Source organism: Mus caroli, chromosome 2 (genome assembly GCF_900094665.2).
Source record: "Mus caroli chromosome 2, CAROLI_EIJ_v1.1, whole genome shotgun sequence".
NCBI classification, from domain to species: domain Eukaryota; kingdom Metazoa; phylum Chordata; class Mammalia; order Rodentia; family Muridae; genus Mus; species Mus caroli.
Window position 1 is genome coordinate 95,871,565 of NC_034571.1, and position 18,773 is coordinate 95,890,337.

General features: G+C 40.4%; 1 protein-coding gene across 2 annotated transcripts in view; it reads left to right on the forward strand.

The window, feature by feature from the left end:
• Positions 1 to 18,773, forward strand: part of Pamr1 (peptidase domain containing associated with muscle regeneration 1) — an 88,416-nt gene that overhangs the window by 12,897 nt on the left and 56,746 nt on the right. The window contains exon 1 of one of the 2 annotated variants that reach the window (XM_029474726.1): positions 3,080 to 3,257. The exons of the other annotated variant lie outside the window; for it this stretch is intronic. Within the exon in view, the coding sequence (XP_029330586.1) occupies positions 3,236 to 3,257 (22 nt within the window). The 5' untranslated portion in view covers positions 3,080 to 3,235. Of the gene's footprint in view, positions 1 to 3,079; positions 3,258 to 18,773 lie in introns of those variants that run through there. 2 annotated transcript variants of the gene reach the window in all.

Here is an 18,773-nt window from a genome sequence, read left to right on the forward strand (position 1 = left end):
TTAAACAAAGATATTATTCAAAAAAGAAAAATTACACAGATAAGAATGGCAAGGTCTGAAAATTATGCAATTCTTCTTCCAAAGTCCTTTATGGTTATTGTCACCTCTGAGTGCAATGACACCTTTGTGGCTTTGGAGGAAGGCTATGGTGCCAGCTTTGGTACAGGAGGGTAAATGAGGCAGGAAGCTGATAAAGGATGAGTGTTGAGAGCAGCTGACACAGGTGGATCCAGATACCTACAGGGGCTGAAGAAGCAGTTAGAGAAGGGAAAGGAAGAAAATTCGCACACACATACACTCACTTGTTGTGCTCACCTTGTCCAGCAAGGAAAAACACAACACGGTCAGATTCTTCTCAACAGCTTTATTCCAGGAATGCCTTGATGCTATGGGAACCCCGGAAACCCAAGGGAAGACTCCTTATATACACCCCAGCACAGGGAAAAGCTTTGTGTCCTCCTGGGATTGGTCAGTCTGCCGGCACCTTAATTTGCATGCACCCGCTCGGGAGGGGTTGGCGCCAGATTCGGGCTAGCGCCTGCGCAGTGGCATTATTTACTGCGACGGTGTACTGGAGACCGGCACCATCTTTTAGGCGCCAGCTGCCTACACTCACTCACTCACACACACACACACACACACACACACACACACACACTGCATACACACATACATACACACATACACTGAGTAGATAAGACAAAAGGCAGAGTCCAATAATTTCATATACATAAATGTATACATGCATGCATACATACATACATACATACATACATACATAACTACAGACAGACATATACACATTCACACATAGAATGGTTAGAGCAAAGCTCCAGTAAGCAGGGTGTAAGCATTTTGCATATACATACATAAATACACACAAGCTCCAACACAGAACCAGACAAGCCTTATATATGCATGGGTAGAAAGAACAATGTTCCAGATCCCATGCACACAAACCTTATACACACACATACATACACATAGTTGATGGATGGAAGGACAATGCTCCAGCCCTCCACACTTTATTCTTCCTTCCATTGCTTATATTTCCAGCAAAATCTTCCAAGCAGTCTAAAATTACAGTGTGATTATGTTTTAGTTTTCTTCTAGTAAATGATTATGAAAAAAAAAAACCAGTGTGTTCTCTAATACAATAAAAAACATTACATAGTACAGGTAAAAAGAAAACAAATTGTTCCCCTAAACCCATGTACATTCATAACTCAGCAACTAGTTATAGATTAACAATGTGTAAGCAAGCAAGGGAGTTTTCTCAGCCAGTTTCTCTTACCAGCAGGCAACAATTTATGGTTACAAGGAAAGAAGTAATTATTTAATTATTTATCTTTAAAAATAATCTAGTAAAAATCTTAAAAGAATCACAAGTCTAAACTTTTATATAAAAACCAGTCACATCTACTTTACACCCTCAAAATGCACATCTATTCATTAGCAATTCTTACTAAATCATATCAGGAAGCTGAGGGCAAAATGGGTATAAGAAAGCAATCCTCACCAGTCAGCCTCAGTGAGACACGTCAGCCAGTCAGCCAGGGCCGCCATTGTTCTTGTTCCCTGATCACAAACAGTCCTTAGCTTAACTAATAAGAGTGCGCCTTTCTGAACTTCAAATTGTTTCCTAAGACTTTCTACATCAGATCCAGTAGTAAAAACATCTCAGTCTAGCTTCACTAACAACTTTATTTTCCCAAATGTTTTCTAAGGGTAGTGGTCATTGCTGACAATCTACATCTCTAAGTTCTTCTCTAGGGTGGGGATAGAGTCAATCGTTAATCTGCTGCAGCAGCGATGCCTGAAGGGGATCAAGGATTGTTACTGTGAGTGCCAAAGATACTGCCCTGTGAGGGACTGGAAGCCTCTCGGGGGGTTTCATACAATTCTTAGATGAAGAGGGATGTGAGGTAGCAAGCAGAGCAGAGCTCTGCAATAGCATAAAGTCTTCAGGACACATGACCCTTGGTGCTGTGCCACACCAAGGTTCACCCATGTAGCTGTGGTGGTACTGGGCAGCAATCCATGAGGTCTAAGGCCATTGTTCATTCCCCCTGCATGGCCCTCGGCACTGTGGTAAGATATACTGCCTATGGTTGTCTATCAGCACAAAAGAGGAACAGATTCAGTGGATGTGGGGTCTAGAGTGTAGGGTCCTCTCAAGATTCTCTTTGTTAAGGAGTCAGGGACATCATCCTGGATTTTTAGGCAAGTGGGAGGGAAGACCCCATATAAGTCTAACTTCTCGTGGACTGGAAGAACGCTGGTTGAAGCAGCACAATAGAGATGCAGTTCTGAAAGGAGGGTTTGTTTGGTCTGAAAGGCAGAAATCTAGATTCTATCTCTAGTGACGTTAATAGAATGGATCTCAATTGAGATCCAGACATCCAAGGGTTTTCAGCACAGGTGTTGGTGTGAATAAGAAGAGCGCTGTCTGATGCATACAGACAGGGTCTCAGCTCTGCTAAATACTGTGTACCTTTGGCCAAGGTACTTGACCTTTTGTTGTCTCAATTTCTTCATCCATAAAATGTGAGCTCATTATATCACTGAGAATGAATTAACACATGGAAATACGAGGGAAGCAGTATGCACATATGCACATAAGCAGTATGTGCCCAGCTCAGAACAAGCTCCAATATATGTTAAGGCTGTTGCTGCCATTCAGAATCAGGAATAATGTCTGTGGGCCAGACCAGCATATTGGTTAAGCACTCTGACTCTAGAAACAGGCTATTTGAACTCTATCTCTGATATTTACTACTTGTGTGACTCCAGGCTCACATCTATAAGATGGGGTGTTTCTTCTAGAGTCTTACACTGTCACCCTCACCTTCAACTGCAGTAACATTCATATGAGTGGATTGTTGTTAGGGCTAAATGAGCTAGTAGGTGAGTGACTTAAAACTGGGTCAGGTCTAAATGGTACTATCATCTTACATAGGGTACACACCCATCATTTATAGCGCCATCAGAGTATAACGGTACCTTCCCTGAGCTTGCTTGTTATTTGAAGCAAAGCTCTCTTGTATGAATCACTTACTGATATGACCCAGAGCATAATTGCTGACCTTTCTCCTGCAGATAATATGCAGAGCATTTCCTGAGTCCTCTGAGTTCTCTCTTCAAGCCATGAAGTACTATCAATGCCCACACTGCACAAAGGAGGGAACTGAGACACAAGAAAGTTGATGATACATCCAAAACCGCATTCTAACAGATGGAGCCAAGAGTAAAACTTGGTACTCGGAGTCTCAGCTGTTTCTATGTTTACCAATAATGCTGATGCTTTCTTCTTAAAATTTATTTTGATTCATCTTTGTGTTTATGTGTGAGTGGTGTGTATGCTTCTCTATATGTCTGCATGTGTATGGCTACATATGTATGAGTATGTGTTTGCTCCAGAAGTTGACTTCAGAAGTCTTCCTTGATCACTCCTGATTGATGGAGATTTTATTTATTTACTTATTTAATTTTAAAAATTTTTTCCATTTTTTATTGGGTATTTATTTCATTTACATTTCCAATGCTATCCCAAAAGTCCCCCACACGCTCCCCCACCAACTCCCCCACCCACCCACTCCCACTTCTTGGCCCTGGCGTTCCCCTGTACTGAGTCATATAAAGTTTGCATGACCAATGGGCCTCTCTTTCTATGGAGATTTTATTTACTGAGGTAGAGATTCTTTTTGACCCTGAAACTTATTGATCTGGATAATCTAGCTAGTCAACTTGCCCTAGGGATCCCCTGTCTCTGCCTTCCAAGGGTAGGGATTGCAGATGTGCTGCTATGTGGGGGCTGAGGATTAGAACTCTGATCCCCACAGTTGTATGCCAAGCACTTTATCTACTGATTTATCTCCCCGACTCTTTGCTTCCTTCTTAAATGGTAAAGTCAGAGGTTTAGACTCTGGGGAACCAATTTACCATATTGGTAAGACACTGAGTGAGGTTCTGATCTGTCTGCCTAAAAGATGTACACCGCGAGGCATCTACTTACTGTCTTGTTTCATTACCCATTAAATGAAGCAAACAACACTCACTTTAAATGGTGTGTCTGTGTTCTGGACCAATGAGCTGATGAGTTTCATGGACTGAGAGCCAGCCACAATGTGTGGTGTGACTTAAACGGGGATTGAAGCAGAGCTGTGACATGGAGCTGTGTGTCAGTAAAGTGAAGAGGAAAGAAGAAGAAAAGCAAGTGATAAACTTAATTCTCACTCCCCTTCCCTTCCCAATGATACACAACTCCAAATATTAGATTTCTAAAGAATTCATTCAACATCATGGTATGCACAGTGAGGTAATGAAGGACTTGGCTTTGTAGCTGTCATTATCTGACTAGCAAAAGGGGAGCTGTGAGAGAGGATGCCTGAGTCATGTGAGATTCATCAGTGTAGGACTGGGGACTGCTTGGGGGAAGACAGAATTCTCAAGTCTCCAGAGGAGTGATGGAGTCACCCAAGGCCAGGAAATGTTCTGTCAGTGGGACCTAGAGTCGTATTCTTCTGCCCTGGCTCCAGCTGTTAACCAGACCTTCCAGCAGGGAAGAGGGTTGTGTAGTGTAAAGAAGCAGTAAAGTCAGCCAGACAGCTGTGGAGAGGTGCGGTGAGCAGCGGTGAGTGAGGGGCGCCAGCGGCTTAACGGTTATCTCCCTGATTCCTGCACCTTTCCTTCCATTTTGTCTCAGAAGATTCATAAATGAAATAGAGTTTAAGGAAGAAGTCTCAGAAGTTTTCATCACATGAGACTTGATGGGATGGCTATGGAGGCTTTGGTGGACTCAGAAGCAATCTCTGAGAGCTAGAAGACAGCATATGGAGGTGCCAGCATACTGTAGCTTTACATACAATGGCTTTCCTTGACATCTTCTGGGGTGGTCCTGACCAGCAACTGTGTTGTAACAAATGATGTGGTACTTCAACAGAGTATGGGACAGAAAGATTCTTGTTTTCACTCAGAGTCCCCAGTCTTCAGACCAACCTCAATGGCTGGTTGACCAATCATATCCACTTCTATATTCAATAGCATTGAAAACTTTGTGTTTTAAGGTTCTACTAAGGGGACATAATTCCCCTCTGCCTCTCTGCATATGCAAGTACAATCTGCTGAAGGAATTGTTTCTGTGTCTAACCAGGGCCAGATAACTCTAAAGCAAACTGCTAGGACATTCCAGGACAGTGGAAGTGAATGCAGAATAGCAACGATGACAATGATGACAGCATCCAGCTGTCTTTCCTGTTGCGCTCATTTGTTTCTCCATATGCATAGATGTGGGCGCTGGGCTGACTGAGCAGCCATGTCTAGGTTGCCTTGGCATTCTCTTAATAAGTCAGAGCTAAGATGATAAGCGACTCCTGGTATTGGTTAACTCTTTTTTTTTTTAAAGGGGGCATAGAAGAACTCTTGTGCATATAGGATAATTATGCAGCAATTTCTAATGACCAGTGACTTTTCTTTGTCAAAAGAAAGACCTTAGGGTAGAAATAAAGAAGTTTCTGAAACACAGTCTGTCATCAATTTAGAGAGGTCGGAGGACTCTGCAGTTACACAAGGTTAATACTGATATGTGGACATAGGTGTGTCCTGTGAAAGTGTGACAGGAGAGATGGTCACCAAAATGTTGAGGCTATTTCTGAATATTAAGTTTTATTCACAATTTTCTTCAATTCTCAAAGCTTTCACAGATATCCCTCTCATAGTTCTTTTGTACTGAAACATGTACTATTTTTTTCGGGGAAAAAGAATGTGAGATGTGTACATCACAGGAAGTGAACCGAATATGAAAAACGGACTGGGTGATAATTAGTGGATTGTTACAAGGGGATGTTCTCAGTGAGGGACTGCATGCAGGCATGGATGGCCAATCTCTACAACTGCTTTTGAATCTTATTATGAACTTAAAATGGCTCTAAAAATGAAATCTTAAATAGCATTTTGGATCAGTAATAGTGACAGTATGCTTATGGTGTGCTAGCATGGCTGCCCTCTAAGAGGCCCAACAAGCAGATGAAAGAGTCATATGCAGATACTCACACCCAACCAATGGAGAGAAGCCAGGAACCCCTGGGATTGAATTAGGAAAAAGCTGGAAGAAGGTGAGGAGGAGGGTGATCCCACAGGAAGACCAGCAGTCTTAACTAACCTGGACCCCTGAGATCTCTCAGACACTGAGACACCAACCAGGCAGCATACATGAGCTGGTCTGAGGCCCCGGATGTATACAGTAGAGGACTGCCTGGTCTGCCTCAGTGAGAGAAGATGCACCTAACCCTCAAGAGACTTGAGGCCCCAGGGAGTGGGGAGGTCTGATGGGTGAGGATGGGGGGGGGNGGGGACATTCTCTTGGAGAAAGGGGCTGGGGTAGAGGAAGAATGGGATGATGAAGAGCCAGAGGGAGGACCAGAAGGAATGACTGGAGTGTAAAAATTATTAAATATAATAATAATAATAAATGTTAAGAAAGTATTTTGTAATGAAAAATTATTCTTCCCAATGAAAAAGCAGGTAATGAATTCACATGCGGAGAACCCAGAAGCAGAGGCAAGCAGAAGGACCAGTTTTAATCCTCAGCATGAATGGATAAAGCCAGGCATGGCTATGCATGCTTCTCACCCCAGCACCAAGGAAGGTAGAGAGAGAAGGCATCTCCAGAGCTTTCTGGCAAGTTAGCCTAGACAATGTTCTAGTGAGAGCCTCTGTCTCAAGGCAATAGATGGTGAGGGATAGATCAAGACAGTCGATATTTTCCTCTGGCTTCCATGTGAGGGCACATGAACCCTCATACCCACACACTTATGTGTATGCACCACGCATGCACACACACCCCAACCACCACATAAACATACCTGCAGCTTTGAGAAGATTATTTTGAAACGTGGGGAAGATACAAAGTAAAGTTGGCCTGGTCCCTGGAGCTTCTCTCCCCATTAGTAGCAGCTTGTTTGGCTTCTGCCAGCCCTGGACTTTTTTTTTTTTTTTTTGCTTTTTAGAATGAATTTCCTAGAAAAGGTACTTGATGTTTTTTTTTGTGCTTCCATAAATAAGGTAACTAAGGACTTCCAGTAAATGATTCTGACTGAAAAGAAAACACTGTGAAGACATTGCCTAAGAATACAGAAGTGCTTTCAAAGCTATGGAAATACTAATGTCCTTAGGATATAGAGAAAGCACCCTTAATATCTTCTGCTCTTGTTGTTTCTGTTGGTCTCAGGTTCTGAAACTGGCCCTTATCATCATCCTGAAACTCCTTAGATTCAAACAGCTGAAGTTCAGTCATCATTGTACTCTTCCCACAAATGTAATTCTAACAGATGGAGAAAAATCCCAAGACACTGCCCTTGTCTGCATCTTACACCTTCAGACCTCCTTAGCTGGTCAGCTCAAGCCACCATAAGATGTTTCGTCTGTCTCCTTACTTGTTTATGATTTCTTTTGTTTTCAATTATGTGGGTTTTTCCTATGCGCGCACACGCACACGAGCACATGTCTGCACACAGGGACATGTGCATATGTGTGCAGAAGCTGAATGAGGCACTGGATCTCCTGGATCTAGACTCACAGGTGGTTGTGAGTCCTTCAGCATAGTGTTAGGAACCTAATTCACATCCTATGCAAGAGTAGCAAATGCTCTTAACTGGTGAGCCGTCAGCTATCGGCTTATTTTTTTACGAGTCTGTTTCAGAGGCCACATTGCTACATCTTTCAATCTGAGAGAAGAAGGGCCATAGACTTAAACTATGAGAAAAAGACCTTTAAACAGTGGCCTCTATTTGTCACGTCCTATGTGCCTGGAAATGGTCTCATCTTTACAAATAGATCAGTTTCTTTCTATGGTTTTATTTAAATCACCCAGCCCATTTTATTGAAAGGAACTTTCGTGACTATTTATTTTCACAAGTTTCTCCTATGACAGTTTACAATCCTGTGGGGTCATCCGAACAACATCTACTACTCCTCTATGAAACTGTGATCTCCTTGAGGTCAGGAACGGGATGTATTGTTCTCTGTCTTATTCAGCAGTTAACCTCCTTCCTGGGACATATCTGACACTCAATGATTGCTTATTGAATGACATAGTTAATCCTTCAGTCCACCCATGCTTTTGGTACTGAGCCTAGTGGGGAAGTGAGGCACAGGGTGGTCATGTGACTTGCTGAGGGTTCGTCTGCTCTGAGTGGATCCAGTGAATTAATTCCTTATTGATTTGCCAACAGATGACTACAAACTTAGCAACTTCCAATAGCCCACATTAATCATTTTCTACTTTTGGAAGTCAGCTAAACCTAAAATGAATCTTAGGCAAAGTCAGGGTATTAGGTCCATTGCTTTCTCCTTTCTAGTTTCTAGAAATCCTTCCTCCCACATGGTCCCCTCCTCTAATTTCAAAGACCCTCATGTAAGATCTATCAGTGCCCCTCCTTTTCAGACCCTCACCCTCTGTTGTCCTTCCTACACCCTTGTTATGGTTATGCTGCTCACACCCTGACAATCAAGACCCTTCTCCCATCCCAGGATTTTTAAATAAGTTGTGTCTGCAAAATCCTTTCTGCCAGATTCCCCTGGGGTCATTCTCTGTGACCAAGATGGCTCTATTAATAGAACGGGCTAGCAGGGCAGAGCTGGGCTTGCTCACAGAAGTAAAGACATGCTAGTGAAATTACTTCAGGGAATTAATTCTTAGATAAAATGGAGTCATCCAGGCTAGAAATGAACCACTCTGCTGTTTGGAGAATAGGATGCAGCAGCAACCAAAATAGGACAAACCTTATTTAGCCTTCCATGTTGAAATACAAAGTCTTAGAAATTAATTTTACAAACTTGCAAATGAGTCACTGTGCAGTGACCCACCTCAAGGAGTTATTGGGATCTAGAAGTTTTTGGAAACCTGGGAGGAGAGGATGCTCTAGGGTGGAGAGATGGAGAACGTTAAGACATGAATCCACACCTTGGAAGCACAATTCTGTTCAGAAAGTACAAAAATAAACCCATGCTGTCTGGCAAGGCAGGGTAGTATTGAAGGAAGACTGTTCTAGGAACTTCCCCAAGGGGAAGAGCATGTCCCAGCTTTGATAGCATCCAGCAGAGCAAGCTGAGTCTCCTGGCTCAGAGCTCCAAGCTGGATCCTGTGAATTTGAATAGTGATTTGAAAAGTGTGGATTTGAATGCTAGTTCTAGCGACTGATTCAGTCAAGGCTTGCTTCCTCTACACTGCCTATGAGCCTGGCTGGCTGCTGTGACTGAGTTAGCTGCAGTTCCTAGTGGTTTGGGTTGATAAACTAGGACAGGCACCCTGACATTGTATCCATGGAGATTGGTTCAAGGACCCCTGTGGTTCTCCAAAGTCCATGTCTGATCAAGTCTCTCATATACAGTTAATCTTTGTGTAGCACTGAGCACACTTCTGTAAACTTTAGAGCATTTCTAGCTAATCAGACCTACTAAAGCTTATCACCATATAAGCAGTTGTTATTGTGTTTAGGTAATGATTTTATTTTTTTATGAGATTTTTCCCCCCTTTGCTTTTGTTTAATAGGACGCCACTTGAAAAGACAAAAAGATAACCCTACCAGGCAGCCTGACTGCCCCTGGCTTCATCAAACCCTAACATTCCAGATCTAAATTACAGAATTTAAGATCATTTACTGAAAAAGGAATGTAAAACATGTAAAATGACACCCTCAATAGAACACAACAAAACCTATTTTTAAAAAGTCTATATAAATGTTTAATATAGTTTCTTTTTAATTAGAAAATTTGACTGGAAGGTGTTTGAATGTGGGAATGGTGAACCTGTAGATAAGGAGGGCTGGCTGTAATGAAAACAGAAAGAATAAAAACATCTCTAAATGCTGAAAGACACCCCATAGGCTGCGGTGTGTGATAGAGGAAGCGGAGTGGGATGCTTGTGCAATTTGCTCTGATGAGACCAGGGAGGCCCACTGTTCAGGTGTGACACAGAGCTAGGACAGAGGCTGTGGGAAGAGCAAGGAGGAAGGACCTGCAGTGGGCAAGAGATTGGGGAGGGGGAGTTGTCAGGGAAACAGAGAAGATGAGAAATAGTGGTAAAATAAAGACCACATTGGGAAGGAGAAGGGGAGCGGGGAAGGGAAGGGGAAGAAGCAGGCTTTTCATCACTGGGAAGCTTTTTCATCACTGCAGAGCTTTTTGTATTGGCCTCTTGACTTCTATTTGTGTTTCTTATCTTCTTTTCCTTTTGAGAATGGATTCTTTTCATCACATACAATATATTCTGACTACAGTTTCCCCTCCCTCTTCTCCTCGCAGTTCCTCTCTGCTCCCCCTCCCCTCCAGATCCAATCCCCTTTCGCCTCTCTTTAGAAAGGGATGAGCTTCTAAGAGGTAACAACCAAACATAACAAAATAAAATATAACAAGATAAAACTAAAACTGTCATTTTGAGGGTGGACAAGGCAACCCAGTATGAGGAAAAGAGTCCCAAGAGCTGTCAGAAGAGTCAGAGCCCCACTTGTTCACACACTCATAAAGATACTAAACTGAAAGCTACAGTGTATATTCAGAGTATTTGGTACAGCCCTGTCTTGGCCCCGTGCTTGTGCTTCAGTCTCTGTGAGTTCATAAGAATCTTGCTTAATTGATACAGTGGGCCTTGATCTCCTGGTGTCCTCCATCCTTTTGGATCTTAACTCTTTCTACCTCTTCTTCTGCAGGGTTCCTCTGAACTCTGAGGGAAGGATTTGATGGAGACATTCTATTTAGGGCTGTGTGCTCCAAGGACTCTCTCCATGTAATGTCTGGCCATGGGGTCTCTGCATCTGTTCTTATTTACTGTGAAAACTTCACTATCAAAGAGGAAACTTCTCTGATGATGACTGAATAAGGCATTGATCTATGAATACAGCAGAATATCATTAGGAGTCAATTTATTGATTTTTTTTCAGACCAGTAGTATTTGGTTTTACATTAGGTCTCTGGCCTATCTAATTTCTGGTTCTTGCTCAAACAGTGTTGGGTATGGGTCAGTCTTGTGGAGTAGGCTTTAAGTCAAATCAGACATTGGTTAGCTACTCCCACAAGTTTCGTGCCACTGTTGCCCTGGTATATCTTGGAGTCAGGACAGATTGTAGGTCAAAGATTTTGTGGTTGGGTTATGTTTCTCTTTTGGTATTCTTTCATATACTGAAGACATTAGAGTGTAGGGGCGAAGGATCTGGTTTGACTTCTCCATGGTCAAAGAGTTGAGCTAATGTTGGCCTCAGCAATGGGGTCCTTGCTGTCAGTTTGTGTCAAGCAAACAATTGTTTTAGCAACAGCCTCAGTTGTTTGGGGAGTTCCATGGGACCGGCCCCCTAAGCCAACAACTCAATGCAACCCAGTCCCAGTACTACAAGACTTGTCTGGTGATAAGAGATGGCTAGTTGGGATTCTATATCCTCCATTATTAGGAGACTTTATTAGGGTCACCTTCATATATTTAGGTAGTTTTCTCTATGCAAGGTTTCTACACAACCCCAAAATTCTCCTCAATTGAAGCTGTCTCTCTCCACATTCCCTCCTTCAAATCTATTTGATCCCTGACACTCCTGTTTTTGTCCCCACTCACTCTGGGTCTACCCATGAAATCTAGTCTATTTTCCCCTCCTAGGGAGATTCATGTGTTTCCAGCCCCAGTCCCTTCTTCTATATCTAACCTCTCAGAATGTACAAATTGTAGGTTGGCTGTCATTCATTTAATGACTAATATCCATTTATAAGTGAATACATATCATATTTATCTTTTTGGGTCTGGGTTACCTCATCCAGGATATTTTCTAGTTCCATTCATTTGCCTGCAAATTTCATGATGTCATTTTTTTTAACAGCTGAGTAATATTCCATGAGAAAACACTACATAGTTTCTTTATTCTTCTGTTAAGGTTTGTTTCCAGCTTCTGGATATTATGAATAGAATAGCAATGAACATGATTGAGCTAGTGTACTTGTGGTAGGTGTTGTGTGTAGCTTTTGCTAAGCTCTGGGAATGAGCCTCACTACCATTCTTCACCCAGATTCTCTCAGGTCTGTGGATGAAAGACACAAACACACATGCTGTTCATTTTCATCTTTCCTTATGGGCTCAATAGCTGGGCACCCCAATCTACCTCTGCTAGTGTGCCCCTCCCAGTACTCCTAGATCAGTACTCTAAATCTGCCCTGAACTTCAGTTGCTCAGCTGCCTTCAGTCCCAGCTCAAGATCCCCAAACTCTCACTTGTAGAAGCAGCCTGTGCAGGTCCACGTGAGATTTCATATGGCTGGTTACTTTTTGCCCCTCTGAAGCATTGGTGAAAACCCTTTCTTCTCTTGTTGAATCTCCTGCTTTCCTGCGGGAACCTGAAAGTCTCACTTATTCCTTTCACCCAACAGTTGGTTCATGGCATCTTTGCTGATAGATCAGGAACCAATTAGAGAACAGGACCTTAGCAATAGAACCACTCCTAAAGGTAGGATGAAACATCCTTTGGGTTTATGCCCACGAATGGCATAGCAGGGACTTAAGATAGATCGATTCCCAATTGTCTGAGAAACTGACATATTAATTTCTATAGTGGTTATACACGTTTGCACCTATCAGCAGTGGAGGAGTGTTACTTTTGCTCCACATCCTCACCAGCATGTGCTGTCACTTGTGGTTTTGATCTTAGCCACTGTGGCAGATATAGGGTGAAATCTCAAAGTAGTTTTGGTTTAAATTTCCCTGATGGCTAAAGATGCATTTTTTAAAATGTTTCTAAGCCATTTAAGATCCCTCTATTGAGAATTCTGGTTAGAACTGTACTCCCTTTTTAATTGGACTATCTTTTTTTTTTTTGGCATTTTGTTTCTTGGGTTCTTTATTTTGGGTAGTAGTACCTTATTGGATGAAGAAAAATCTTTTCCCATTCTGCAGGCTGTTGCTTTGTCCTAATAGTGATGTCCTTCACCTCACAGAAGTTTTTTGATTTCATGAGATCCTATATATTAATTGCTGATCTTAGTGCCTGCACTGTTGATGTTCTGTTCAGGAAGTCTTCTCCTGTGCCATTGCATTCAAAGCTGTTCCCCACTTTCTATTCTATCAGGTTTAGTGTTTTATGACAATACCTTGGGTTTTTATTATTATAGCTCTGAAATACAACTTGAAATCAGGGATGGCGATACCCTCAGACGTTATTTTATTATTCAGGATTGTTTTAGCTGTCCTGGGTTTTAAAAAATTGTTCATTGTTGCTTTTCATATAAAGTTGATAATTGTCTTTTTAAGGTCTGTAAAGAATTCTGTTGGAATTTTGAAAGGGAAACTGTAGATTGCTTTTGGTAAGATGGCCCTTTTTACTTTACTATGTCAATCCCATCATTCCATGAGCATGAGAGATTTTTCTATCTTCTGATAATTTCTTTTTTCAATGATGTAAAGTTATTGTTACACATGTCTTTCATTTGCTTGGTTAGAGTTACCCCAAGAAATTTTATATTATTTGTGGGTACTGTGAAAATGGTTGTTTTCCTGATTTCTTTCTCAGCCTGTTTGTTGTTTGTTTATAGGAGGGCTATTTATTTATTTATTTATTATTATTTTTTTTTAGTTAATCTTGTATCTAGCCACTTTGCTAAAGATGTTTATCAACTGTAGGAGTTCCCTGGTAGAATTTTTGGGATCACTTACGTATACTATCATATCTTGTGTGAATAGCAATGCTTTTGACTTTTTCCTTTTCAATTTATATCCCCTTGATTTCTTTTAGTTGTCTTATTGTTCTTTGCAAAACTTCAAGTACTATATCAAAGAGATATGAAGAGAGTGGACAGCCTTGTCTTGTCCATGATTTTCATGGAATTGCTTTAAGTTTCTCTCCATTTAATTTGATGTTCAATTTGGCAATAGACTTGCTGTATATTTTCTTTAAAGTGTTTAGGTATGTACTTTGTATTTCTGATATCTCCAAGACTTTAATCATGAAGAGGTAATGGCTTTTGTTAAAGGCTTTTTCAGTATCTAATAAGATGATCATATGGGTTTTTTTCAGTTTATTCATATGGTGTATTACATTGACAGCTTTTCATATATTGAACCACCTGCGCATCTCTGGAATGAAGCCTACTTGATCATGGCGAATGATCAAGTGATGTGTTCTTGGATTAAGTTTGCAAGTAGTTTATTGAGTAATTTTGCATCTGTGTTCATAAGAAAAAATTATCTGTAATTCTCTTTCTTTGTTGGGTCTTTGTGTGATTCAAATATCAGTATAACTGTGGCCTTATAAAATGAATTTGACAATGTTCCTTCTGTTTCTATTTTGTGGAATAATTTGAAGAGTATTAGTGTTAACTTGTCTTTGAAATTCTGGTCTAATTCTGCACAAAGACTATCTGTCCCTGGACTTTTTTTTGACTGGGAGATTTTTATTGACTGCTTCTATTCCACTAGGAGTTATATGTCTACTTCATTTGTGTACCTAATCTTGATTTTACTTGGTAGGTGGTAGCTATTAAGAAAATTACCCATTTCTTTTAGATTTTTTAATTTAGCAGAGTACAAGATTTTCAAGTCTGTCCGTTGGAGTCTCTGGATTTCATCAGTGTCTGTCATATACTTTTTTTTTATTTCTGAGTTGGTAATTTTGGATATTCTCTTTCCATCTTTCAGTTACTTTGGATAACGTTTTGTCTAGCTTGTTGCTTTCCCCAAAGAACCAACTCTTTATTCTCTTTATTTCATAGATTCTTTATACTGTTCTCTTTGTTTCTGTTTTGTTGATTTTTGTTTGCTTCTTTTTGTTCTAGAGCTTTCAGGTGTGCTGTTAATACGGTGTTACTGTGAGATATCTCCATTTTTTTAAAATGTAGGCACTTCAGTACCATTTACTTTCCTCTTAGTACTTTGTATGCATTTCAACTGGAAAAATATTTTTATATCTAGGCAATTTTCATCTTTGTATATTGACAAAATGGTGGCCATTTTTCAAGTTCCTAAGCAAAAGAGGCTAGGCCTCAGCAAGTCTAAGAGTGATGTTAATTAACTGAAACTTGCTGTGAGTGCATTTCTCATTCTGTGGCTTGGAGTAAAATTTATGATTTAATGTCTATGTTATGAAGGAAGATCTATAAATTAGATGGGAATTCTCAAAAGTATGCATCTATTTCATGTGACTAATGTCACAAAATCATTGGAATAATTTACATTGCTATTTCAATGCCATTTTTGTAAATTTAAAAATTTTATGGTCTGAAAAAGATTTTTTCTTAATGTTACTTGGGTTAAATTACTGAGACAGAGAAGCTATTATTCATCTCTGGATACTATTTATTTTTCTTAAGCCTTTGCCTTGTGTTTACCTGTAATCAACCAATTTTATGGAATATATAATTTATTGTATTAAGAATAAAAAGGAATTTGTTGTACAGAGAATCAAATTAGTCAACAAATTTTCACACTGTTATAGCCTCAAAACAGATGTTGGAAAAATAGATTCATACTCAGTGAGTATATTTAGCTTAGAAGGTGGAAGAACGTGTGATGATGTTAGGATGTTGCAGAGTTTGTTTTATAAATCTTTGAGGAGCTGTGAGGTCTTCCTATTTTTTGATTGTTTCCTCCTAATCACTTATATCCTATCACGTGGCCAATCATAGCTTGAAAGTTTTATTGTTGATAAATGACTAAGGCACAGATAAAACATTAATATTCACTATTTACTATTATATTATCCTAAATGCAAGTGACTATATATAGTATCTTGCTTAAAACAGTTCTTTACAAAAGAAAAGCATTATCAGTCTTTTGTAAATTTTCTTGTTCTAAAGCAAAGTTATATTCTGTAGATAAAAATTATATAAAATAATATTTATACCAAAAAACTGAAGGATCAGCCTTCATCAGAGAAGTTGCTTCTTGCAGTAGATGGTAAATTAACAGAGACCCACAACTGGATAGTGTATGGAGAATGAGACTTTGGAGTGCTCAGACCTGAATGGTGAGCCTTTATCGTGTCCCTCTTCCTTGAGCAAGAGAGGGCACTAAAGGTTGTAAGTGCCAAAGATGGTGTGTGCTTTTAAGAAGATTATCATTTCCAGACACATCATATGAGCTCACAGAGTCTGTTATATCATGCTTAGCACCTGCATAAGGTTAAGCCAGACAAAATCCCAGCAGGATGAAAGGGAAGTGGGTACAAAGTCTCACCCCTAGCCAAGAAGCTACACAACTGATACCTGCTGGGAAAGTGAAAACCATTTCTCTCCAATGGAATGACACTGGGAAAATCAACCACACTTCAGGACAGGCCCTGTGCTCAGGAGTAATTGGCCAAGACAGATTGGATGCCATGATTTTTAGTGTTTTTTTTTCTTAAAGACAGAGAAAGAACATGAAACTGGGAGGGTAGATAGGTGGAGGAGTTGGGGTACAGGAAATAATATGATAAAAATATATTGTATGGCCAGGCAGTGGTGGCGCACGCCTTTAGTCCCAGCACTTGGGAGGCAGAGACAGGCGGATTTCTGAGTTCGAGGCCAGCCTGGTCTACAGAATGAGTTCCAGGACAGCCAGGGATATACAGAGAAACCCTGTCTCGAAAAACAAAACAAAACAAATTATGAAATTATCAAATAATAAATATAATAATATCAATGACAATGATAATAATAATAATAATAATTTATTACTGAATTCAGAATCATGTGTTTTGCCCCTGTGTGTCATCTTCTTTCTTTCACATCTAGATTTCAGAAGTTGGGCAACCAGCACAGTGACACAGCTGAGTACAGAGCATACCAAAAACAAAACCTCATGCCAATCTAAGACCAAGGCAAAAAATAATTGCTGTTCCATTGGTATTTGTACAAAATGATGAAAGAAAGCTAGTGTTTCTTAACTAAACTTTCATAACGCTAAACCCAATTTAATGAAGTATCCCATAATATTGAAAAAGTTCTTTTGCATGGTTCTAGAATCTTCTTTTAACCTGAGCCTGAGAGCAGATGTGATTTTTTTTCATGGATCTATTTGGTAAGTTAATAGTGACCAACTTCGTGTTGGAATTTACAAATGTGAGGGAGGGAAACAGAGAGCTGAACTACGAAAATCAAAGGTCTTGAAGCCTTCGCAGATGCTAAGCATGGTGCATACTGGGATCCCTGCAGAGAGTTTCTAGGGACGGCTTCATGGGACCTTGCCCAGACAGATACACTTCTTCCACAAATACCTGACCCACTTCTGCTTTCATGTTCTTATGCAACAATTTTAGAAATAGAAAGTGGGGGGAAAAAAGAAAAACAAGAAGACCAAATATGGCTGGCAGGGTTGTTTTTTAGCTCTAGTTTCTCTGTGCAGCCTCCAGCTGATTCTTCTTATAGATTTCACCAGATGGCTTTCTTTTTTTACTTAAGGTATGATTTTGCATTTATAAAAAGGAAATGGAAAAAAAGAAAAGAAAAAAAAGAGAGGAAAAAAATTCTACCCACAAACAAATACCTTTTCTCTTGTGAAAGAATTCTTGGTTGTACTAAGTTGGGCTAATGAGGTCACCCTTGACATTCTCTTAAACATACTAATGAAGGTACTTTTGACTTCTCTGTTGGTTTTATCTTTGAAGATACTATGACTGTGGCATGGCACAACACCGAAGAGCCAAGTTTGGAAGCAATGACATTGTCTCTATTTGGCCACATGCATTGCATTTGAATGGCTCCACCTAGAGGGTGGTTCCTGGGCTTTTCTGATGGACCCCATTGTTGGAGCCCTACAGAGGCCCCTATGGAGCCCTGCAGTTGAGTCTTTCTTGGTGAGATGCAGTGAACAATGCATGCAGCTAGGAAGAGTGACCAGCCATATCGCAAGAAAAGTAGAAATGAATGGAGAAGCTAGAGAAAGTACCCAAGGAGCTAAAGGGATCTGCAACCCTATNGTTGGAACAACATGACGAACTAACCAGTACCCCGGAGCTCTTGTCTCTAGCTGCATATGTATCGAAAGATGGCCTAGTCGGCCATCAATGGAAAGAGAGGCCCATTGGACTTGCAAACTTTATATGCCCCAATATAGGGGAATGCCAGGGCCAAAAGAATGGGAATGGGTGGGTAGGGAAGTGGGGGGCGGTATGGGGGACTTTTGGGATAGCATTGGAAATGTAATTGAGGAAAATATGTAATAAAAAATATTTTTAAAAAATTAAAAAAAAAAAAGAAAAGTAGAAATGAGAGGCAGTAGTTGATGATGAGTGCTTTGGTTTCAATCCCCAGTACGGCTAAAACAAACAAATATAGAATGTAAGGAATTTATATTGGTGAATTGATTATGAAGGCATTCTACTTCTTGTCTACGTGTATTTGGTGAAGTATTTAAAAAACTGTATGTATGTATGTATGTATGTATGTATGTGAAAAGCTTTCCTGTAGTTCAGAACTCATGACCCTCTTGATTCCACATCCCAAACACTGGGATTACAAGCATGTACCACCACTCCCAGTTCATGTGGGACTGAGGATCAGAACCATAGCTTCATGCATATTAGCTAGGCGAGTACTCTCCCAAGTGAGCCACAGCCACAGCATCTGAAGCATGAGTCTTTAAAGATCAAAAATAAGATGACATGCAGAATACATCTTATCTGCATTGAATACTCCTTGGGGTAGTCACCTCACTTTGGAGATACCGGCCTGGGAAGAGATCACACCAGTGCCTCTCATTCAGAAAAGATGACACTCTTGTAGGGCAAGGTTGCTTCTTAATGGTGGAGTGTTTATTGGTCTTCCCAATGC